General features: G+C 38.6%; 1 protein-coding gene across 1 annotated transcript; it reads right to left on the reverse strand.

Annotated features, from left to right (window-relative positions):
* Window positions 1-247: 247 nt before the first annotated feature.
* LOC103253889 (zinc finger protein 37A-like) lies at window positions 248-8,601 on the reverse strand. The gene is given in 4 exon segments (XM_021709560.1): window positions 248-321; window positions 324-1,508; window positions 8,095-8,190; window positions 8,477-8,601. Coding segments are annotated over 4 exon segments (1,389 nt in total). The 5' UTR covers window positions 8,511-8,601.
* Between the last annotated feature and the right edge of the window lie 17,754 nt (window positions 8,602-26,355).

Below are 26,355 nucleotides of genomic sequence, written 5' to 3' on the forward strand. Positions count from 1 at the left end.
TTTTCTCACTCATTGTGTTCTCTGTTTCACAAAGTTTTGACTTCACCCAGAGTAATTTACCTCACTTATTACATTACCTATTACATTTATAGGGTTTTCCCCCAAGTGTGTCCTCTGATGTACAGTGAGTTTTGATTTAATATAGTATGATTTTCCACAAACATTACATTCAAAAGGCTTCTCCCCTGTATGTGTTCTATGATGTGCAATGAGTTTTGACTTCACACAGAATGATTTTCCACATTCATTACATCCATAGGGTTTCTGTCTGATGTGAGTTCTCTGATGAACAATTAGGGCTGACTTCTGACGGAAGGTTTTACCACATTCGTTACATCCAAAAGGTTTCTCCCCTGTGTGTCTTCTCAGATGTTCTGTGAAACCTGAATAGTAGCAAAAAAGTTTTCCACATTGAATACATTCATATGGTTTCTCACCTGTGTGAGTCCTCAGATGTTTAGTTAGAGTTGACTTCTCAGAGAAGGATTTCCCACATTCATTACATGCATAAGGTTTTTCTCCTGTGTGAGTTCTTTGATGTTTAATGAGATCTGATTTTCTGAGAAAGGCTTTCCCACACTCATAGCACTCATAGGGCTTCTCCCCTGTGTGTGTTTTCTGATGTACAGTAAGGACTGACTTAAATGAGAAAGCTTTCCCACATTCATGACATTCATATGGTTTTTCTCCTGTGTGTGTTCTCTGATGTTGAGTAAGTGTTGACTTTTCACTGAAGGATTTTCCACATTCATGACATCCATAAGGCCTCTCCCCTGTGTGAATTCTCTGATGTTTAATGAGATCTGAATTCTTGTAAAAGGTTTTCCCACATTCATGACATTCATAGGACTTTTCCCCTGTGTGTGTTCTGTGATGTCTTGTGTGAGCTGATTTCTTGTTGAAGGTTTTTCCACATTCATGACCTTCATACTGCTTTCCTCCAGTATGTGCTCTCTGTTGTATTCCAATGACTAAATTTCCACTGTAAAAAATTCCACATTTATTATATTCAATTATACTGTCAATTGAGTGGGTTTTCTGAATTGGAGTGATATTTAACTTCTGGCTGAAAGGGTGAACACTCTGATGTTCAAAGAGAATAGATTTCTCAAATGAGTTTTTTTTATGTTCATTAAATTCATAGTGATTCTCTCTTGGATGTGTTCGCTGATGAGGAATAAGAGATGACATATCACAGAAGGTTTTCCCATATTCTGTATATTCGCAGGTTTTCTGTCCTGTGTAAGCTCCCATATGTATAAGGAAGAGTGAATTCTCAGAGAAAGCATTCTTGTATTCATTATATTCAAAGGGTTGCTCCAAAATTTGAATTTTCTGATGCTGAACAAGATCTTCATTAAGATAGAAGCCATTCTCATTTGTATTATAATCAAAAGGCTTCTCTTGAGAATAAATTCCTTCATGCTTCTCATCATGGAGCCGTTTTCCCCCTTTGTTAAACTCATTGAACTTCTTTCTTGAATAGCTTCTACTAGTATTGATTAATTCTGAAATATAAATAGAATGACAAGGAAGATTAGTCTACAAGGGTATGTAGGAGAAACAGAGTCAGCATTAGGTTTGATGGAATGGCCAGTTTAGGGCATTACCTCTTCATGGCTAGATTATGATAATAGTGTGCATATTTCCAGTCTTATCCCTCTTTTCAATTCTACACAGCAGTAACAAATCAAATATTTAAGAGTCCTAATTCATAAAGAAACAATCCTATAACCTAGTCTCTAATTATGTTTCTACCTCTGATTTACTCAGAATATAAATATATAATATGAAGAGTAAAACCAATGAGTGAATAAGCAATTCTTATCACAGAATCACAATTCTATTATGGTTATGGTATCACATACCAACAAACTCTGTTTCAATGCTTTCTGACTTTCTCCTAAACAAATCTCACCTGATTTAGTATCAATCCTCAACCTTGCTTTTATACTCATGTTTCCACATCTCTGTATACCATGAAAGCCTTAAGAAATACAATTGTAAACCCAGTTCTGGAACTTCCATTTACCTTTATCCTAACACTTTTTGGTTATATATACTTCTTTTTACCCCCATGCTATCCACAACATTATACTGTGTCCTAAGTAAAATGTCTCAAGAATAACACATTTTTAAAAAGGCATCATTGAGGAAAACATACATTTGGGCTTAGATTAGAATCAAGCAATCATTTTACAAGTTTGGAATAAATATATTTTGTTCTGGGTAAGTCCAGCTATTTGCTCCTCATAAATTGCTCATTCTCATCCATAATGTTATACTGATTGTTTTCTCATTATCAGTTTACAGTCTAACAATGTTTTTAAATAGCTGCCTTCCCAAACCTCCCTACAACTTTCAGTTTCATTGACTACCAAAAAAAGGAGTAATTTGTATAATTTACATTAGCACAAATATGGCTGCAAACAAACAATATTCTTTGTTAAACACTGAATTTTAAAATATTTCATGCAGCTCTGGTTTCATTCATCAACTATATTTCTGGCAGCTATTACTCTTATGATTTTCTCTCAGCATTCTACATAGATATTAAATCAATGGTATTGAACATATATTTATTGGTATTACCTGGAGAGCTTTTCCAAACACAAATTTTTCTAGGTTTCATACTGAAATACTTACTGGTTAAATATCTGTAATTTAGTTTAAAATAATTCTGTTAACAATGATAAATATTGTAAAATGCTAATGAATGAGCAATTCCAAAAAAGCATGCATAAAAACATATTTGCTATCTATAATAATAATAAAGGTTAACTTATTATGAAAATAAATGTTTAAATGTCATTAACAAATCTATAAAAAGACCAATATAAGTTTCTCATTCATCTTAGGGCTTAAAGAGTGTGTACATGAGGTGTATCACATGAGATGGCTTTCACATTCAATAATAACTTTAAAAATGAGTATGAACTACTCCTATTCAGAAGAAACAGTAACAATACCACAGATGAGATTTTCCAGTTTCCATGTCAATGTATACCTGACAACTCAAAACTACTGCTTAATGATCTGCCCTGGGTATTGAGAAAGAATCTGTGATAATACCTTCTGATCAACACATTTTTAAATTACAAAATGTTCACTGCAAAAGAACTCTCCACATCTGGTACTTTGACCAAGAAAAATCATTAATATATGTAATACCAGATTTTGAAAAAGTTAGAGACTGTTCAAAATTCTGGTGGGAAAAGAAATCTCAGCAAACTACTGTGTACTCTGATTTCATGACCAGAAATGAATTTTTTGATGAACAAACACAGAGGAAGAATTGAGCTAAAGTACTCAGTGAGCTTTTCATGGCAAATAAAGTTTGAGATAAAAATTACTAAGCACTGTCAGGTATGATGGTGTATGCTTGTAGTCCCAGCTATTCAAGAGGCTGAGGTGAGAGGACTGCTTGAGTTCAGGAATACAAATCCAACCTAGGCAACACAGCGATACCCTATCTCTATTTTTTAAAACCTATAATGCATATATAATAAAAACCAAAAGCCATTACTCTGTATCAATCATTGTTTCCAAATTCTTGGCTCAGGTTTCTCATTTCTAACTTCTATATTACCTACTGTATTTTCAGCAAAGTTTTTTCTACTTCTGTTTCTTCAAATTGTACTTTAATAATTATAGTAATTTTATTATTTTTTCCCAAGAATTTCCTATGTTTTAACAGACAGCTCATAATGTAACTTCTTATGGTCTTACTATTCCTTTCCTAATTTCTTCTTTTCCTCTTTCATGTTCTTGTACACCAGAAACAATTATTTCATTGGTATATTAAAAATTAGTGACAATATCCAGGCATTACATGCTATAGGAACCTAAAAGAGAAGGCTTTGAAGTGATTCTTGCTTAAGAGAAGGCAATATGCAAAGGAGACAGCAGGACCAGATAGGCAGTCTCCAGGTGAAGATACATTTGGGGAGAGTTACCTTTTAGATAAATAATGTTGAATTTGTTATCAAATCTCATTAAAATCTGATGCCTGACAATTTAAAGGCTGGTAATTCTCTGTCCTGCTGCACCCATTTTTGGGTGAGCCAGTTTATAATCTACCACTGACAAAGTGAAAATGACTTTTAAAAAGAAAACTCTATAAGAAAGGCCTTGCTGGCCAAAGCTATCCCTCCAATGCCTGGTGTCACAGGGGTTTTTCTCTAAATGTCTGCTGTCTAATGCTACTGAAAGAGTTTGAGTGAACTGTGGAAACATGATGGACACTGGTTGAACTGTCTGGGCCACTTATAACCATGCAAAGGACTTGTTCAGATGAAAAATCCTGCACAACTCAGATTATAGAAACTCAGTGCATTTTTGAATTGTGATTCCTCTGGAAGGTTCGAGGTTAGGGGATGGCCAAATATCAGGGAGCCCGTTCATTTCCACAAAAGTGACCAAATCTGAATTTCAGCCTCTCCCATTACAAAATGCAGTTGTCCCAGGAAGAAATGGTCTCTAGGTTACTAACTAGGAATGACTAGGCATGATGAGGATGAAAGGTGTATGTGTTGGGGGGAGGGCAAATGGGAAGAAGAGGAGTCATATCAACCTATTCTGAAAATTGATGATATCACTCTGGCCATTCTTCTGGGCATGATGGGTCCTCATTCTTCAAACAGCAACTCCAGGCCAGAGCTTGGCCAAAAACAGTTGGAGACTCATACTTAATTCTAAAATATTTAAGTTGTATAAAAATATTTTTCTGTTAAAAGATTTTGGTCTCTCTTGCACCCAGGCCTTCCAGACAAAAGGTCTGGATGGAAGTAGAGAATAAGTAGAAAACATGTGAAGCTGCAGTTAGCAATGAGGCACACACGCAACAGAGGAAAAGCAAAAACCCTGGCACCTGGTTTGTGGGAAGGGGTCATTGATCTTCTTTGTCCTTAAGAACCACTCCTGAAATCCTCTTCCCAGAAGGGAAATGCCCTTGTTCTCCCAAATTGCTACCAGACTTCTTAACACAACAGCAAACTGTGGTGAATCCTTGGCATTCAAACTGGCAGCTGCTTCTACCATCCCCACCTGAAGATCCGACTGTGAGATAACAGCTCTTACATTTTCCACATAGAATACCTCCAGACATTGTCCATACTATGAGGGAGGGCAGATGAACTGGTGTCTTGGATAAGCAGGAGTGTTTAGAACTACAGCCCCTCTGATATAAGGACTAAACTAATGGGGAGCCACACTGGGTGGTGGGGGGGAAGCACCTAACAATTGCAAAATCTTTATTTCTAGAAATACCACATTTTCCCTCTGGTATTGTGCTTCTTTGTGTGAGAAAAGTAGGTGATTTAATTGTGATTTGTACCTTGGGGTAGTAACAGTAACATTCAAATACTTGAGAAAACATCCTTGCAGTATAATAAGCCTCAGACATGCACTCTGTGAGTTGTTTTTCCTGCAGTGCTATTATTCCCCTAGAAAGGGGCACATAATTTGTTCTTAACTTTAACTGAAGTGACTTGTGACTTGCTTCAGCTTAGAAAGACATTCAAATCAGCTTCAACTTACTAGCCAGAGTTGAAAGGATGACAGGACATGCCACAGACTTTTTGCAGGTTGAAGCAAAGCTGGGCAAAATATTAATTATATCCTGGGATAATACCTTGAGTTAGGTAAAAGGTTGGCAGAAAAACTTTGAGAGAAAGCCACCTAGCTTTCTAAGATAAATCTCTATGGTTAAAGAGTAAAACAAAATGACTTTGGAACAGCATATTTATAGAAAATTGGCAAAAAAATCGCCTATGGAGAAATAAAATGAGTGGCACTATGGGGTTGTAGAGAAAATAATTTTATGCCTTTGCACAGTTAGGACTTTTTGAGCAAGTCTTAATGAGGCTTGGGGACTTAAGCTAAAAGAATAAGATTTGGAGACTTATAACTCATTAGAATAGAACTCCAGAGAGATTTTTCTCCTAGAGATAATGAAAAGAGGTACCTATAGAAACCTAGAATAAACTTAGTTTAGAGTAGTCTTTTTGCCTCAGCATAACCATTTTTTGCTTAGACTTTACCCCTGATAGGCTTTGAATCTAGCATAGGTTAGACATAGATAAACTTCCAATAGGCAAGTTTTAGGAAGCATTCAGACATACTACTGCAGGCCAAGCTGGCAGCCTATCCCAGCCCCTTGGCAAATCTCCATCAGATGCAAGACCAGGACAGCTCAACAGCCCAACCTTTCAATTCATGGTTTAGCATAATAATCTCTAGGAAACTTTCAGGTTCCTTGTCAAGGTGGAAGATCAAAGATCACCCCTTGGCTGGCCAAAGCCATAGAAATGACAATAAGACCACCTTTTGGTCAAAGAGTTTGTGGATTGTAAACTCTGACAAGTCTCTTGCAGGAAAACCCCCTCCCCTTGTCTCCTCCTATCTAGCCCACCACATGAGTTCTGGTATTCTGCAGCATTGTGGAGTGAATAGGTTAATTTACATTAACATATCAGTATTCAATAATTTTTTTATATTTTCAAAAAGCTAGTAGAGAGGATCTTGAATGTTCATAACAGAAAGAAATGATAAATGTCTGTGTTGATGAATATGCTAATTAACCTGATTTGATCACTATACATAGCATACACATACCAAAATATCATTCTGTACCCCATAAACATGTATAAGTATTGCATGTCAACTAAAAATAAAGTGAAAACAGAAAAGACGTACACAACAATATTTACAATAAAGTTTTTAAAATACCCCCAAACTGAAAACAACCCAAATATGTTTCAACAATAGGACAGATAAACTCTGCTATAGTCATACACAATGGAATGCTACATAGTAATATAAAGCAACAAACTACCAATATACACAACATGGATGACCTGACAGACATAATGCTGAGCCAAAAAAGCCAGACACAGATGCTCCTGGACTTACAATGTTGCTATATCTCGATAAACTCATCATAAGTTGACAGTATTCTAAGTTTACAAATGCGTTTAACACCATAGCTTAGCCTAGCTTACCTTAAACATGTTGAGAACACTTCTATTTGCCTAAAGTTGTGTAAAATCAGCATGTTACAAATATGTAACAAAATTATTATAAATAATACTGAATCGAAATTCAGAATTCAAACTACATTTTTTACTGAATGTGTACTGTTTTCACACAACTGTAAAGTCAAACAAATTCTAAGTCAACCATCCTAAGTTGGGGAGGATCTCTGTGTGTGTCTATGAATATGTGTGGAGAGAGCAAGAGTATATATACAAGAGAGAGTATATATATAGTGCTCATATACAAACAGTGTATACTATATGATTACATTTATCTGCATTACACATATATAGTATATATAGTGTTCATATAAACATAGCATATACTATATGATTACATTTATCTGTAGTTAAAAACATGACTATGGTAATAGAAGGAAGGTGTTATTTACTGAGAAAAGAACACCAGGGAGCTTTCTGGGATTGTGAAAAATGCTCTAAGCCGGGCTCGGTGGCTCAGCCTGTAATTCCAGCGCTTTGGGAGACTGAGGTGAGTGGATTGCCTGAGCCCGTGGGTTCAAGACCCGCCTGGGCAACTTGGTGAGACCTCATCTCTATAATAAATCCAAAAAAAAAATTAGCCAGGTGTGGTAGTGCATGCCTGTAGTTCCAACTATGTGGAAGGCTGAGGTGGAAGGATCGCCGGAGCAGCCACTGCACTCCAGTCTGGGCGACGGAGTGAGACTCCAACTCAAAAATAAATAATTAAAAAAAATGCTCTATATATTCATCTAAATGATGGATACATGGGTGTGTATCCATACGTAAAACTGTATTAAGCTGTGCACTTAAGTCTATATTTTTTATACTTCAGTTTCAAAAAAATTTTAAAATGATATCTCAATTAAAAAAAAAAAGGACAGCATGTGTGTATGAGAGTGATACTGGGAGATGCTAAGTGATTCAAAGATACTGCATATTTGAGTTATGTCAACATGCTACTGCTAAAGGCCTGGAGCCTCTAAGATATGATTCCTGAAGAACATCTCAATGGTCTTAATCTCAGTTAACCCTCGTAATCTACTTTCCTCTAAATTCCATCTGGCACATACTCACTCACCTGGGTGGCTCTGGCTTGGGAATTCTTCCTCTAATATCCATGGCTCTTCTCCTTTCTCCAACTTGAGGATCACTTCTGGTTTAGGGGTGCAATACCCTGTGAAAAAAAATTATAAGACTTGGGTCAAGCCAGGTGGGTTTCTCTGAAGGAAGAAGACAGTGGATCTCAAAGAGCACGCATAACACTCACATACACAAGCCCATTGAGTCCTGTCATGGGGCAGAGGAAGACATTCTTTCCAGTACCCATAAGGGACAAATTGTCCTTAACCTATGAATCCCAAACCTAAATATTACTATATTCTATAAAAGTTCCACAAATTTCTGTAAATAAGAAATACCATGCACACTGGTCATCTACATGGAAAATAATTCCTACCTACCCACTGAGATGAGGTGGCTATAGTTCTCCAGCATCACATCCCTGTACAGGGTCCTCTGAGCAGGGTCCAGATGCTGCCACTCTTCCAGAGTGAAGCGCACAGTCACATCCCTGAATGACACTGATCCCTGGAAAATCACAGTTCTGTTCAGTCTAAAGTAGTCAGGATCAAGTTATACAATACAAATGTTTAAAGATGAATTCTTGCCACCTTTATAACTGAAAATTAACCAGAAAATGTTACAAAGGTCCTCTACTATACACCTTTGTGTTATACTTTTTAGGTTGAAAAAGAATCAAAGTAGAAATATTCTGTCAGTACATTAGTGTACTAAGTATTGAAAAATATCTGAATGCCCACATGTGTCTGGAACTATATTAGTTTCTAAGTATTTCAAGTTGAATACAAAACTCTTCCATATGAGAAATGAGGTACATATCCTCTCATGAGGACACATATGTTCAAAAGCATACCTACCAAAGAACTTAAAAGACCCATATCGCAAATGTATGCAACACAGACAGAGATCATAAAGGGGTTATTTGCAAGTTCATGTGAGAGTTCATCTGCATCCTGGATTTCATTAAAAGGATAAAATTTTAACTTTTTGTAAACATTTGGCAAAAATGTAAGAAAAGGTAAGATGATCTGAAAAAATATGGCAAGTCAATGGAACTGTATAACAGAACAAGAGAGCAGATCTGAACTGTGATGAGCTAAAGGCTGCAGAGGCATGGAGGGAGACTAGGGAATACACTGGGCTTTAATCTTGTCAGGGTTCTTCAACTATCTATCACTCACCTAACCAGGAAAATTTTAGAGCTATCACCAGTTTTATTTGTAGTTATAAATTAAATAAAATGCTGTCAATGCACATATGAGAAAAGTTTAATTTTGTTCTTATTTTTTAAACAAAAGTGTAAATAGCCATGCTAACATTTTTTTCCCCATGCCCTAAAGGACTGACAGTATATGACATACACAGGATTATTTTGCACACTTCTTTGGTGGATAGCCTCCCTGCCCCACCCACCCCAGGCCACTGACATGAACAGCAGAAGCCAATGGTTAACTGGAAATACACACCTGAGTCCCTGTTACATAATCCAATTTTCACTGAGGAGGAAAGCTCCCAAGGTACAGGAGACTGTGCTGCACAGTAGCATTGGAATTGGATTGTCTACATTAAGTGGTAGTAGTACAGTCATAGAACAAGGAACTTCTTAAGCAAAGGGAGAGAGAAAGAGCTACTCCCAGAGGGCCTGCAATGAAAACCTTAAAGGGTCTGCAAACTGTCAAGTCCAGAGAACCAGAAGGAAGAGTTGGGGGGTAGGGGTTGGTGACTGACAATGACACACATGCAGGTCATGCAGAACTCTGAGTATCTTCAGAACATGGAAATGAACATGTTCACTGGAAGTGCAGGTAGATGATTCTGGAGTGCAGGGGAGAGATCCAGCATGGAAATACAGATTTGGATGAAAATGGCTACTCATTGCCACTGGTGCCAACCAAGTAACCAGATATTTACAGAGACAAAGATTGAAGAAAAATGTCAGCGCAGAATTTGAACAGATACCAATATTTAAGTGGCTGGCAGAATAAACAAAAATAAGCTATGAGGGTTGAGAACAAATATGCTGAAATGTGAGAAGAGAACCAACATGTTAAACTCAAAGAGCTTCAAACTAAGTGAAATAATCAAACTGTCAAAAGATAAAGAAAGAATCCTGAAAGCAGCAAGAGAGAAGTGAGTCATCATGTACAAAATATCTGGAATGAGGTTAACAGCTCATCTTTCATTAGAAACCATACAGGCCAGAAGGCAGTGGGATAACATCTGTAAAGTGGTGAAAGAAAAAAAAATTGTCAACCAAGAATTCTATACTTGGTAAAACTATCTTTCAAAAATGAGGAAGAAATGAATACATTCCCAAATAAAATCTGAGGGAATTTGTCAGTACTAGATCTGTCCTACATGAAATGCAAAAGGAAGTCCTTCAGGCCGAAATAAAAGGACACTAGACGATAATAACTCTAATTCAAACAAAGCAAAATTTAAGTGGTGCAGGTAACTACTATAAGTAAAGTTTTAAAAGCCAGTCTTATTGTATGTGTGGTTTTTAACTCCTTTTTTTTTCTATATGACTTATAAGACAAATGCATAAAATAATAATTATAAGTCTATGGTAAAATGCACATAGTTTATGAAGATGTAACGTGTGACAATAGCAAGACCAATGGTGGAGACAAGCTGAATGGGGCAGAGTTTTTAATATACTATTAAGATTAAGTTGACGGAGCAAGGTGGCACACATATGTTAAAAAATTTTTACACCAACAAATTAGATAACCTAGTTGAAATGCATAAATACTTAGAAACTACCAAATATGACTCAAGAAAAACAGAAAATCTGAACAGACCTAGAGCAAAAGATTTAATCAGTGACTTAAAAAATCCAAAGATCAGAACCACATGCTTCTATTAGTAATTTCTACCAAATGTTAAAATAATTAACACCAATCCTGCCAACTCTCCCAAAAAAACAGACAAGAAGGTACCCTTTTAATCAATTCTGTGAGCCCAGCATTGCCCTGATATCAAAGCCTGATAAGAAAACTACAGCCCAATATTCCTTGTGAATACTGATGCAAAACTCTCAACAAAATACTAGTAAGCCAAATCCAGCAGCATATTAGAAGGATTATATACCATGACATGACTTTACCAAACAAGATTTATCCCAAGAATGCAAGAGTGGTTGATACAGATAGAATGTTTGTATCCTCCCCAAATATATACGTTGAAACACTAACTCCCAGAAGGATGGTATTTGGGATGGGGCCTCTGGAAGGGAATTAGGTCAAGTAAAGCCCTAATGATGGGATTAGTGCCCCTATAAGAAGAGATGGGAGAGAGCTTGCTTTCTCTTTCTGTCATGTGAGGATATAAGGAGAAGACAATAATCTGTAAACAAAAAAGAGGGCCCTCACCAGAATCCAACCATTCTGGTACTCTGGATCTCAGACTTTCCAACCTCTGGAACTGTAAGAAATACATTTCCATTATTTAAGCCACCCAATCTATGAAATTTTTGTTATAGCAGTCCAACCTAAGACATACAAAAAAACCAACCAGTAGAACATGCCACATTAATCCAACACCCTTTATGATAAAAATACTCAACAAACTGGGAATACAAAAAAACTCCCCCAACATGATAAAGGGCATCTATAAAAAACTCACAGCTAGTATCATGTTGGATAGCAAAAAATAAATAAATAAAAATTAAAAAATTCCTTATTATCTTCCTAACATCAAAAACAAGCCAAGATCTACAGATGTAATGTACTTACCAAAATCCCAACAGCGATTTTTGGATTTTGCAGAAATAGAAATAGAAAAAAAAAATCCATCCTAAAATCAATATGGAATTTTAAGGGATGTCAAATAGCCAAAACAACGTTAGAAAAGAAGAACAAAGTTGGAGGCCTCACACTTCCTGATTTCAAAACTTATTACAAAGCTACATTAGTCAAAACAGCATAGTACGTGCATACAGACAGACATACAGGGGAGGCGCAGAAGACGGCGGCTGAGCCAGTCAGACTATGCAAGTCCCCATGTAAGTGAGTGAGTGTATGGAAAATTTTGTGTATGTGCTGGTGAGCGATTGGGCATGTGAGTAGCTGAGTGAGTGAGCGCTAAGGCGCTAGCCGCCAGGACTCTCCTGGTGCAGTTGCTGGTGCCACAGCATCTGGGCTTGGACCCTAGCGATTCCCAGGACACAGAAGCCAAGTCATTTTCTCCTTCTTTTTTTTTAAATCAACAAACCCTTCCTGGCAAGAAAACGCTGAGAGACTGTCTAAGTGGGGCTTGTGAGAGGGTAACCAGGCCCCTGGTGCAACAGCAGGTGCTGCAGCTTCTCTACTTTGTCACTGGCTCTTCCCGGTCACGGAGCACCATTAACAGAAGTTTTCCTTTTGAAAAGAGGTAGGGAGGTACTGCTGCCCCAGGCGCCCCCACACCATTGAAGCAAGAGAGAGACTGCTCAGGGCTTTGCCTCAACATTTCAGTCCCTGGCAGGGCGCTGGAAGGGGCTGTGGACGTAGTTCAGAGGCAAGTTCCCATAGAAGAGGACAAGAGAGGCACCCCATCACCATATTGAAGGTGGGGAAGGAAATTACTCCGCCTTGATCACCACGGACCAACAGAACCGATCTCTGTGACTGGAGGATCAACTACTCAGGGCCTGATCGTGGCCCAAAGGGAATATCCTGAGAGCACAAACTTCAGAGGGACCTGATGAGAGCTGAGTTCCAGGAGCCCCACCCCCTACCCTGATCCAGCTGTGGGACAAAGGGTGTGGCCAGAAAAGGATAAGGAAGAACTCCAAAGAGATCTGTGGTGAGTCTGGGGCAGATCCAAACCCCCTCCTTCCCAGCAATCCTCTGAACGTCAAACCCACACAGCTGGGCCACGACTGAGAGGGACAAGCCTGGGACGTCAGTCGCTATAGGACAGCTCCATTCCAGGATAGGCCTGGCTGTGACACCCCAATGAGAGTACATACCTAAGGAAGAGACAGTCCCGTACCTCCCCACCAGAGATCTCCCTGACCATACGAGAGTGAGGGGAGGCCTGCAGCCCCACCCACCTCCACTGTCTCTCCTTTCCTACTTCGTTCCTCCAAGAGAGAGTGAAAGAGGTGGTTCTGCAGGAGAAAACTAATTAGAGGAACAATTACCGAGCCTACCACAAGAGGGCAGGGTTTTTTTTGTTTGTTGGTTGGTTTTTTTTTTAAATTTTCAATTATTTTTTAATTAAAAAAATTGTTTTGACTGCTTGTTAGTTCATCTATTTTAAAAATATTTTTCCTTTGTGCATGAATGTGTATGTGAGGGTTTGATCTGCATCCTCCCCCCAAAAAAAAATTTCTTTTTTTTTCTTTTCTTTTTCGGTTTCTTTCTTCTTTTATTTGTTGTTTTCTGTTTGGGTATGTATGTGAATGATTGAATGTTTATCTTTTGATTTTGTTGTGGTTGTTGGTTTTTGTTCTTTTGTTCTTCTGGGTCTTTTTTATATTTGTTTTTTTAGTTTAAGGGTTATGTCAATAGATGTGTGAGGGTTCGACCTGAATCCCCCCCTTCTTTTTCCTTTGGTCTTTCTGTTTTTCTCCTCTATTCACTTTGTGCTAGGCATGTGTGTGTATGTTTAGTTTTCTTGGGGATCTTTTTCTTGCTGATTGTTTTGTTTAGCTTTGCTGTTATTCCAGTTTGTTTCGGAGTGTGTGTGTATGTGTTCAATTGCTTTTGCATTGGTTTCTGCTTTTCATCGTCATATAGAGTGGTGGAGGGGAGTGGGTCTCAGGGAACACACACCATAATAAGTAAACATTTTAATTTACAAGTAGTATCTGATCCCTAGCGCCCCATCCCCCACTTTATTCAAATTTCAAAAACTACGAGAGACAGCAAAGCTTCCCATCCAACATCCTATTTCAAAATATAACTAATCCAGAGCCCGGATCAGGGAAGAATAGAGGTCTGAGCAAACGTAAGAAGGGAAAGCCTCTCTCACTGACACTGAGTAAGAGAAATAAAGAGAAAAACAAGATCTGTCACAAATGAGGAAAAGTCAAAGGAAGAGCTCAGGCAATTTCAAGTGTACCAAAGACAAAACTCCTGCAAAATCAGACACTGGTAACCAAAAAATGGAAGTCAGCAACGACTGTCCCCAGAACATGACAGGGATTAGGGAATGGATGGAAAGAGTGAATAGGATTCAAAAAAGACAAGATGGCAGCACTGAAAGAACTTGTAACAGAGATTTTGGCAATAAATATTTCATCCAGGAAATAAATAACATGATGACAAACATGGAAAGCAGAATTAATCTAGTTGAAGAAAGAATCTCAGAACTTGAAGACCAGAACATGGAATTAACCCATCTGTAAAAAACATACAAAGAACACTCAGAAAGAAAGAACAAAGCCTGAAAGAGATGTGCAATTATATCAAGAGGCCGAACCTACACCTGATTGGTATCCCAGAAGAAGAAAAGGAAATTGAGTAAACTTGGAACAAGTATTCCAGGAATCCAAGAAAACTTTCCCCATCTCACCAGAAATGTGACCAGCCAAGCACAAGAGATGCAGAGAACCCCCACAAGACATTAAATGAGAAGACCAACCCCTAGACCCACAGTAATTCACCTATACAAAGTAGGCACAAAAGAAAAAATCCAACAGGCAGCAAGAGAGAAAGGTCAGACTACCTACCAGGGAAAACCAATCATTATAGCAGCAGACCTATCAGGAGAAACATTACAAGCAAGAAGGGACTGGAGCACCATATTTGAGTCCTCAAAGATAAACAATTTAAACCAAGAATTTCTTATCCAGCCAAGCTCAGCTTCATCAGTGAAGGATAATTAAAATCCTTCACAGATATCCAATCTCTAAGAGATTATGCAGTTTCTAGACCAGCTCCACAGGAGATACTTAAAAAGATATTAAGCACAGAAGAAAGAAGAAAAAGATTGGCCACACACTTCCCAAGAGAACAGCAGAGTATGGAATCAGAAAAGAATATAGTGCAACAAGAAACTTGAAAACCCACACATACATTAACCCTAAAGCCAAAAGAAAACAGGCAAACAAAGGAAAAACTTTATAAGAATCTCATGACAGGGATAAACAATCATATTTCAATAATCAGCCTGAATGTGAATGGACTAAATGCATCACTGAAAAGACACAGAATGGCGAACTGGATAAGAAACCATGACCCAATTATTTGCTGCATCCAGGAGACTCATCTCACTTCAAGGGACATACACAGAATCAAAGTTAAAGGTTAGAGAACAAGTTTCCAGGCAAATGGATCACAAAAGAGGGCAGAAGTTACAATCTTAGTATCGGAAAAACAACCTTTAAGCTATCAAAAATTTTAAAAGATGCAAAAGGATACTACATAATGATAAAAGGCTCAATCAATCAACAAGAAATATCCATCCTAAACATATACACACGCAACACAGGAGCATCAGCATTTATAAAGCAACTACTAAGTAAACTAAAAAAAGACATTGACTCTAACACTATTATAGCAGGAGATTTGCATACCCCACTAACAGCCCTAGATAGATCATCAAGGCAAAAAATCAACAAGGAGATCCAGAACCTAAACTTGACACTTGACCAAATTGTAGATACCTACAGATTATTCCATGCAACAACCACAGAATATACATTCTACTCATCACCACATGGAACGTACTCCAAGATTGATCATATCCTTGGCCATAAATCAAGCATAAACAAATTCCATAAGGTTGAAATCTTGCCATGCACATTCTCAGACCATGGTGGAAAAAAAATAAATATCAACACCAACAACATTTCCCCATGGCCCACAAAGACATGGACACTAAAAAGCATGATGCTGAACAACTACTGGGTCAACACTGAAATCAAAGCAGAAATTGAAAGATTCCTGGAAACAAATGAAAATGAAGAAACATCTTACCAAACCTCTGGGATACACTGAAAACAGTTCTCAGAGGGGAATTTATATCTCTACAGGCACACATCAAGAAAACGGAAAGATCAGAAGTTGAGAGCCTAACAAATCACCTACGGGAGTTGGAAAAAGAAGACCAACAAAACTCCAACTTTAGCAAAAGAATTCAAATCACAAAAATAAGAGCCCACATTCGGGACACAGAAGACAAAAATATCATAGAAAACATCAACAAAACAAAAAACTGGTTCTTTGAAAAATTAACAAGATTGATGGGCCTCTAGCCAGAATGACCAAGAAAAAGAGAAAAAAGCCCCATTAAACACAATCAGAAAAACAAAAGATCAAATCACAACTGACCCCAAAGAAATACAAAAGATTATCAGAGATTACTATGTACACCTATATGGAACCTGATAACCTAAATGAAATGGAGAACTTTTTGACATCACACAACCTCCCCACTTTGAAACAAGAAGACATTGAGACACTAAATAGATCAATAACAACCCTGGAAATTGACTCTGTTATATGAAAACTACATACCAAAAAAAGCCCTGGACCAGATGGTTTTCCAGCAGAATTCTACAAAATGTACAAGAAGGAGCTGATACCAATTCTACTGAAAGTATTCCAGGCAACTGAGAAAGATGGAATGCTCCCCAGATCATTTTACGAAGCTAACATCACACTGATACCCAAACCAGGTAAAGATCCAAAAAAAAAGAGAGAACTACAGGCCAATATTCCTTATGAACATAGATGCAAAAATTCTCAATAAGAGTTTAGCAAATTGGATCCAAAAACACATCTCAAAAATCATTCACCAAGTAGGCTTCATCCCCAGGATGCAGGGCTGCTCCAACATTCGCAAGACCATAAATGTCATTAAATACATCAACAAATATAAAAACAAGAACCATATGATTATCTCATTAGATGCAGAAAAAGTTTTTGATAAAATCTAGCATCCCTTCTTGATAAAAACCCTCAAACACCTAAGTTTAGAATGAACATACCTCAAAATAGTAAGTGCCATCTATGATAAACCTACAGCCAACATATTGCTAAATGGACAGAAACTGGAAACATTTCCCCTGAAAACTAGAACAAGACAAGGTTGCCCACTCTCACCCCTCTTGTTCAATATTGTGTTGGAAGTCCTAGCTCAGGCAATTAGACAAGAGAAGGAAATCAGGGGTATATAAATAGGAAAAGAGGAAGTCAAGTTATCCCTCTTTGCTGATGATATGATCCTATACCTTGAAAATCCAAGAGAATCTCAAAAACCTGCTTGCACTGATAAAGGACTTCGGCAAAGTCTAAGGGTACAAAATAAATGTGCATTCCTATACACCAACAACAAGCAGGCAGAGACCCAAATTAAAAGCACAATCCCATTCACAATAGCCACACAAAAAATGAAATACCTCTGCATCTTCCTAACCAGAGAAATGAAAGACCTTTACAATGAGAACTACAAAACACTGCTCAAAGAAATCCAAGAAGACATAAACAAAGGGAAAAATATTCCAAGCTCATGGATAGGAAGAATCAACATTGTTAAGATGTCCTTCTACCAAATAGCAAAAGAAACCATCAAGAGAGCAGGGAGACAGCCCACAGAATGGAAAAAAATATTTGCCAACTGTATATCTGACAAAGGCCTAACATCTAGGATCTACAAGGAACTCAAACGTGCCAAAAGGAAAAAAACGAACAGCCCCTTTAAAAAGTGGGCAAAAGACATGAATAGACATTTCTCAGAAGAAGATATACGGGCAGCCAACAGACACATGAAAAGTGTTCAGCCTCATTCATCATCAGAGAAATGCAAACCAAAACCACATTGAGATACCACCTAACCCCAGTAAGAATGGCCATCATTAATAAAACAAACAACAACAGATTCTGGCAAGGATGTGGAGAAAAAGGAATGCTTCTACACTGCTGGTGGGAATGCAAACTAGTACAACCTCTTTGGAAGACAGTGTGGCAATTTCTGAAAGAACTGGAAATTGACCTTCCATATGACCCAGCAATTCCCCTATTGGGAATATACCCAGAGGAACTCAAATCATTCTACAAAAAAGAAGCCAGGCTCGATGGCTCAGCCTGAGTGGATTGCCTGAGCCCGCGGGTTTGAGACCCGCCTGGGCAAGTTGGCGAAACCTCATCTCTACAATAAATAAATAAAAAAAAATTAGCCAGGCATGGTAGCGCACACCTGTAGTTCCAGCTACTTGGAAGGCTGAGGCAGAAGGACCGCCAGAGCCCAGCAAGTCGAGGCTGCGGTGGCCAGGAGCGGCCACTGCACTCCAGTCTGGGTGACGGAGTGAGACTCCAACTCAAAAAAAAAAGATACCTGCACACGTATGTTTGTTGCAGCTCTATTCACAATAGCAAAAACAGGGAACCAACCATGCTGCCCATCGAAGCTGGACTAGATTTTTAAAATGTGGTACATATACACAATGGAATATAATGCAACCATAAAGAAGGACAAACATATGGACTTTGCAGCAATTTGGATGGATTTAGAGTCTATCATACTCAGTGATCTATCACAGAAACAAAGAACAGAGTACCATATGTTCTCACTCATAAGTGGCCCTTGAACAATTATAATACTATAAGAAAGGGATTCACAGTAGTGGGAAACTGTTGGGGGGATGGGATTGGCAGTTGAGGGAAACTGCTAGAGGAGGGAGGGGAATACCTCATCAACAAGGGTACCTGCATGATCAATGTTTGTATACCTAACCCTGAATGGTACCCCACATCTTTATAATAAATAAATAAATAAATAAAAATTGACCGGGCATGGTGGCACGCACCTGTAGTTACGGCTACTTGGAAGGTTGAGGCGGAAGGATCGCTGGAGCCCAGCAGATTGACACTGGGGTGGCCGTGAGTATGCCACTGCACTGCAGCCTGGGCAACGGAGTAAGACTCCAACTCAAAAGAAAAAAAAAAGACTCTGTATTTTTAAAACCCTGATGCACAGCCAAAGTTGAAAATCACTAGTGTAGCATGCCCACTGAAAAATGAGAGGGGGCATGGGCTGCTGCCAAATTTGTGAAATAGTTCATAACCATGGATGACTCTGGCACAAAATGAGTCTTCCTTTTAGAGAAGACCTGTCTGATCTACTTCTCTCCAGACATTGTAGAACTTTATGATTTTCCTGAAACATTCTTGTGAACAGATTTTTTGGAATTTGGACAGCAGGTACCAGTCTGCTGAATTCTCTATTAAGGAAGTTTCCCCACATTTCTAAAGGGACCTCTAACTATTATAATCAGGACCATAAGGTAAGAGGGACATTCATTCCACTGTCACTTGTGACTCAAGAGATATACCAAAGACCAGAACTTAATACAGCTAAACTGTTCATTGTAGATTCCAAAGACTAAAAATGGATATGACTTGATTCATCTGGAGCAATAAAAAATAATCGTGAAAGTGAGGGCAATGTATGGTTTGGACCATTATTAATTTAGCCATTTACATATGGCTGCATATATATATTTACTCTGACACTGTATAAACTGTCACTGGGCATTAACTTTATATATAATATCTATATCATATACATATAATTTTATAGTAGAAATTAGGAGGACAGTAATCCAGAAAAAATAACACCTGAACTCTGGTTTATAAAATATTATTAGAACTTTTAAAAAAAGATTTCTCAAGGTTTCAGTCCAGTATTTCAAGATCAGGCTATGAACATCCATGCTGCCTAACTCCCACACCTGGTGTTAACAGTGAAGAGAAATGTTGTGTTTCCCAATTATAATGAACAACTTACAAATGATACTAACTCATACAAATACTAAGCTGCTAAAAATGCTGTCTGATTGATCAGCCAGCTCCAATGTTCTATTTCCGTTTATGAAATTTTAGCAGATAATTTGCCTTATGAAGATATGTCTTGGGACTGAACTTCATATGGAAAAGACCCATTTAAATCTTAAAAGCCAGATTTTTTTCGAGTCTGGCCTCTACCACTGACTTTCACAGTCTAAAATAGAAAGGGGACTCATTGGCCCATCTCCAACGTGCACTCTGAGCAGCTAAGGTAGGAAGTTAGAATTTCAGACCCTGAATTCAAATAGATTCCATATTCGCTGAAGCCTTGTGGTCATCCCAAGTACTAATAAGAAGAGAAGAAAACTGAAAAATAAAAATCTTCCAAGCTTTGTTTTTATTATAGCAATAATATTTCTAGGTTTGTTTTTAAGTATAGTCGAAAGATATTTCAAGACACTAATGACGTATAACCAATAATAGATTGATGAATTGGATATTGATTAACTGATGACTTGAAGATAGACACCCAGGCAGGTAGATAATGGGAAGAAATGGAGTTTCCTGAGTAACCTTCTCAGAATGCATGGCAGCATGACAGCTCTACATAGTTCGGGTTTCACTGGCCTACTTGATTAACACTTTTCTGGTAATGCAGCTTATCTTATTTTCCCAAGAAGAGAACTATTTATGAAGAGTCACGGCCCTTTCTTTGGCTAGATGGAAATGCTGCCCCCAAGCCGCCAGCATAACCTGGAACAAGAATGCTTCATTGCCTCTGATAGGACCCTAGGGACTCTTATACACACAGATATTTATCTTCTCCTCCCTGTGCATACAAAACTCCACCATGAGGAAAGCCCACGCTCTCCAAGTTACTGGATTTTTCACAATCTGCGTCTTCCTGGGATTAAGGTAACACGTACACATTCCTCATCTAAGGGACTCTTCCCCACCTCTCAAGTCAGTGATCCACTTGTTTCCAAATCCTGAACTGCTCTTTTCTTCCCTTACCTAGCGCTGCGCTCTCAAACTCCATTCCCTCTGCGCCAGTCTTCAATCTCTCTGTGACCCTGAACAATAATCCTATTACATCCCTGAACTCTATCCAGGATGTTCATCTCCATCCACCTTTTTAATGGCATTGTTAATGATTTGAGGGGAGTAAATCACAGTCAAGATAATGGCTGCAAAAAATTAATAGACATGATTTTTATGATATAATATACTAGTGTACTAATCGTGAGAACAGTTAATTGAAAAGCACTAAATATTTTATTATCCATTCAGCATTCTGTCTCCTTTTACCATTCAGCATTCTGTTTATTCTTTTCCCTGTTCTGAACTTTTTACCTATTATTCTTTCATAATTTCCCATCAAGGAAAACTGCAGAGTAAGACAAAGTGTATTCTAATCACTACATCTAATTACAGAAATGAGTAAATCACAGTTTAACATGTCACAATCTTAAAAAAATAAAAAGGGGTTCAAGGTACAATTCAAGGAGACAGTAACACCTTAAGCTTGGGAAGAGCTCTAATATGACCGAAGAATTGTTAAAATACTCAAGAAAACTTTTTCTTTCTAATTCTTGAATAAGAAGTATAAGTGACTCTTTTTAAATGACCATTTTTTCAATTAACTAACTGCTAGTCATTGGGCTTTATAACTGCTGATCACACACCTGGTAGGAAGTAGAGCTGGTACCTCATTGATCTCTGTAGCCTCAGCCCAAAGCCCAGAGAACCCAGGGCTGCCCAGAGGAACTCCATGAATATACCACATCCACTTTTCCTACCACACACAACATGAGAACCCTGTTCCCTGGAGGATTGTTGAATATGCTCAATCATTTTGTGTCTCCTTTCTTTGAATTTCGGAAAATACAATAATCACAAACCGAAACATTCAACTCTCCACAACCAGATTACAAAAGATAAAAAAATGTGGCCTCTTCCCAGTGAGTCAGATCTTTTCACATCTAACACATTCTAGAAAAGTTCTCAAGGACTGCATTCAGTACTCAGACTTGCTGGTTTGTTTATATAACAGTTCATTTTGTTTTGCTTCTTAGATTGGAAAGATGATAAAATCACAATACCATATAAATACTTGAAATCTAACAACCCTCTACTCCATTGACTATTATCATCTTCATCTCAAAGGAAGTAAGATGGCAAAGGTTACAAGCTGTGTTCACTCACCCAGAGCTGGCCCTGAGCATGTTTGCCATGGGCCAAGTTCTCTTTGATTCCCCTACCGGCCTTTTGCTCAGGCCTTACAATGCCATCTTCTACCCCACCTCCACCCCTCTATCTCTCTGCTACCCCAGACCCACAGTTTTCCCCTGCAAGATGAAAGTCCTGAAGTATTAACTTATCCAGAACACTTAATGTTTTCAGAGGACTTTTAATGCTGGGGAGAAAATTATAGTGGGAATCTTAAGCCCCTGGAAACACTTCCTTTGATCATTAATCCCCAGACCTAAAGGAGTTTCAGAATTATCTGGGGAGCTTGTTAGAAATACAGATTCTGGGAGGTGGGTTAGGGTTCAGAAATTACCTATTGAGTACAATCCTATTGGGTTCACTATCTGGAGAATGGGCCACCTGAGACCAAATTCCCACCATTTTACTATGTGTCCATGTAGCAAACATGCATGTGTACCCACCTGAATCTAAAATAAAAATGAAGTGAAAAAAGAATTTTAAAAATAGACTTGAGGTACTTATTGAAAATATGTACTCAACCAAAAACCCATTGCATTTTGTCATTTTCAAAGTATTTTTTTCCTATTAGATAAAACAAATTAAAAATATTATAGATGATTAATAGATATAGATATATTCCGGAATCTTTTCCACAACGCCAGAATCTCCAGATAGAAGCCAGGGAATCTGCCCCAGGGATTTAACACAGCCAGGCCAGGGATGGTCAATAGACAGACCTCTGGGCTCATCCCATGATCTGCAACCTAAGCTCCTTTCCCCAAATCGGGCCTGTCTTTGACAAGTTAGAATGGAAGCTTGAGGGGATTAATTGACCAGAAAAAGTAGAAGCCACATAACATGAACAGAATGGAGAAAAAGAATCCGTTCTGTTAACCATAGTTATATTTTTGCTAAACAGGATGCTAGTTTCAACTCAATCAGCTGAATCTACCAAGTTGAGATATTTGATCAGTGAATTGTAACAAGCAAGAAAATGGCACTGGAAATTTTTAATTTCTTTATTCCATTAGGCTATTGTAAAAGGTAGGATTTATAGGTGTGCACAAATGCCTTTCCTTTCCTCTATAGAAATGAGAATGAGCCGGACTCGGTGGCTCAGTCTGTAATCCCGCACTTTGGGAGGCTGAGGTGAGTGGATTGCCTGAGCCCGCGGGTTCGAGACCCACCTGGGCAACTTGGCGAGACCTCATCTCTACTATTAAAAAAAAAATCAGCCGGGTGTGGTAGCACATGCTTGTAATTCCAGCTACTCGGAAGGCTGAGGCGGAAGGATCGCCGGAGCCCAGCAGGTCGAGGCTGCGGTGGCCGGGAGCGGCCACTGCACTCCAGTCTGGGTGACAGAGTGAGACTCCAACTCAAAAAAAAAAGAAATGAGAATGAACTCTGGCCGTCTCCTAAACCTAACCCAACATGCTTTTAAATCTAGACCCATGTTTCCATTTTTCCTTTGTTAAGTAGAGGCCTCATGATAATGAAGGACACTCTGCAGAGTACACACCTACCCCAGGCAGGGAAAGCCTCTCTTCATCACACTTCCTGTCCTTTAGAAGCTCAACTAGTGAGGAATCTTGCCCTAAAGAAGAGTATTCTGAGTTCAAGTTTCTGCTTACCAATTTCATGATTTGGGGAGTCACACTTACCATTTGGTACCTCTTTGGTACCCTGTGGTACCTCTCCTAGCTTCTATGAAATGGGCATCAAAGTACCTTACTTACCTGCCTATAGTGAGACATTAGGCCTGTCACCCTCTTAATTCAGCCAGTCCTCTACTCTGCCATCCCCTAGTTAAAAAGATCTGATGCAAATGAGAACTCTTACAGTTCAAATTTGATTGATTAAGGAGGCATTTTTTTCATACCACTAGTAAATTTCCATCTCAATAATAGATAATTTTAATGCAATTAGCCACATTATGATACGGTAAGACTGTTTATCTGAACAATGACAACTGTTATTTGTTGAGGAAAGGATGTCAGTAGACTTCTAAGTAGTAGAAGGTGGATAAGCTCAGGTTGGGTTACCCTTTGGACTTTGGGATATAGATAAGGGTTTTCAGGTTATAGCTGAGCATGGCCCCTCAAGAACCCTCCAACCACAGTCTATGAAGTTATTTCTGATTTTAAATACTATGCATGATTGCCAAGTATTGTTCACATCAGTCTGTTTTTCTTGACTTAAAGATGCATCCTTGAAAATTACATTTTGGTAAATCAAGTCATATTTCATTTTCAATGACTGTGATTCTACTGCTCTAAGGTAATGTATACTCACTCACTTTGAGAAGCAGAGAATATTCACTGGTGTGAATAACCCCCTAATTTACTAATATTTAAAACCTAGAATTTTTTTACCCATTTGATTATTTTTCAAGCAGCACACCCTTGAATTTATAAATAAAGCCTTTATACTTGTACAGGAGTATAAAATTATAAATTATGGAAGTTGAAGAAAGAAGCCCCTCTCATATATACACACACACACACACACACACACACACACACACACACACACACACACCATACTGTGACTTAGCCCATGGAATTTATTTGATACCATAAATAAAACAATAGATTACCTTCTCATCCTCAATGCATCATTTCCAAGATATCATTGCCTTCAACCTATCAGAAAAAGTACAGGATCTGAACAATATTGTTATTATTGCTAAGGCACTGGATTTGCCATCCCATGCAATTCTATCTGAATTGTAGTCAGCTGTCACAGTCAATAAAAACCATAAGGGGGGGCATACTTCATCAACAAGGGTACCTACATAATGAACATTTGTATACCTAACCCTCAATTGTACCCCACATCTTTAAAATAATTTTTTTTAAAACCTCATAAGATCACTGAGTAGGTGCAGAATGCCTCCATTATTAGCAGGGATGTAAATAGTCTTCAGTGCTCCAAAAGGACATTGCTGTCCCTGACCAGATGCCATGCACAGTTTGGTGACCCTTGCTTCTCTTTGCCCCTTCAGGTCCCACTATCCACACTTCTCCTCACTATTCTGGGTAACCATGAACCAAATAAATGACTTCCTTGTACTCGGGCTTCCAGGTGGCTCAGTAGTAGGAGTATCCGCAGATCAAAGTAAAGGAAGAGAATGAGATCAGATGTTATTTATTGCCTCCCATCATGGTGGCTTTGGACTGGCTGTGTGCCTCAGCTGAAGGCCCCAGTACCATCTTTTCCCCTGCAGCATCAGGCCTAGGAGTGTAATAGCTCTCTGCTGAAATCAGCCTGGAGGTTCTGCACCATACTTCGTTGCTTTACCCAAGCCCTATGCACACATTCTGAAATAGTCCACTTATCAAACTCTTCTCAATTACCCATCTTGAATGACACCTGTTTCCTACTGAAGTCCTGAATAATTCACCTCTTTATATCAAAATTTACATCTTTGATCAATGTTTAAAAACATATCAGGGTCTGCCTTGTTGTAACACTGGAGTCTGTCATCAGTAGCTCAGTATGTAGTAAAAGTGACCATGATGGGATGGGTCAGACCAAGAAAAAGTCACAGCAAATGTCCATCAAGTATGGGAATAAGAAAAAAAAAAAGGAGTTAGGCTAAGAGACATGGCTACCATGCAAGGTGAAGCTGAGAACATGTCCAAGCCCAATCCAGGATAAGAGTGCAAAGAACTATTTGTTTAAGCGCTAAGTGTTGTTCCAATCCTGGACAGGGCAGGTGATCAGCTTATGGCCTAATGAGAGGCATTCAGTGGGGATCCAGGTTGTCAGGGGGCAGGTTTCTGATGACTCAACTGTGGGGAGAACTTGAGGTCAGAGGCAGAAATCCATGCAGAAAAAAAAACCTCTTATAATGTCACTGAGGAAGAGGTCAACAAGGCAGGGACTCAGTTACAAAAGAGTTGGACAACCAAGCTCAGGAAGAACCAAGATGCAAAAAACAACCCAGTCAAATAAGTGAGCACATAACCTTAGACTTCTTCAAACCATGGGCCTAAAGTCAGGAATGGATCTGAAATCTTGGGATAGACTGAGTTAGAAAGGTGGGTAGGATGAAGGATGGGATTAATAAACCCCGCTGTCAATGTAGAAGGGATTCTCGGGTGGGGTAACATGAAGACTATTAAACACTATCCTACTTAATTCTACCTCAGGGATCCCATGTAGGGGAAAGTGGCTCCTCTGAGTTTAAGAAGGAAGGTAAAGCCCGGCTCGGTGGCTCAGCCTATAATCCTCTGCCTTTGGGAGGCTGAGGTGCGTGGATTGCCTGAGCCCGCGGGTTCAAGACCCGCCTGGACAGCGAGACCTCATCTCTATAATAAATAAAT

Source organism: Carlito syrichta, unplaced genomic scaffold (assembly GCF_000164805.1).
Source record: "Carlito syrichta isolate Samal-C Ts95f unplaced genomic scaffold, Tarsius_syrichta-2.0.1 Scaffold256284, whole genome shotgun sequence".
Classification (NCBI taxonomy): Eukaryota; Metazoa; Chordata; class Mammalia; order Primates; family Tarsiidae; genus Carlito; species Carlito syrichta.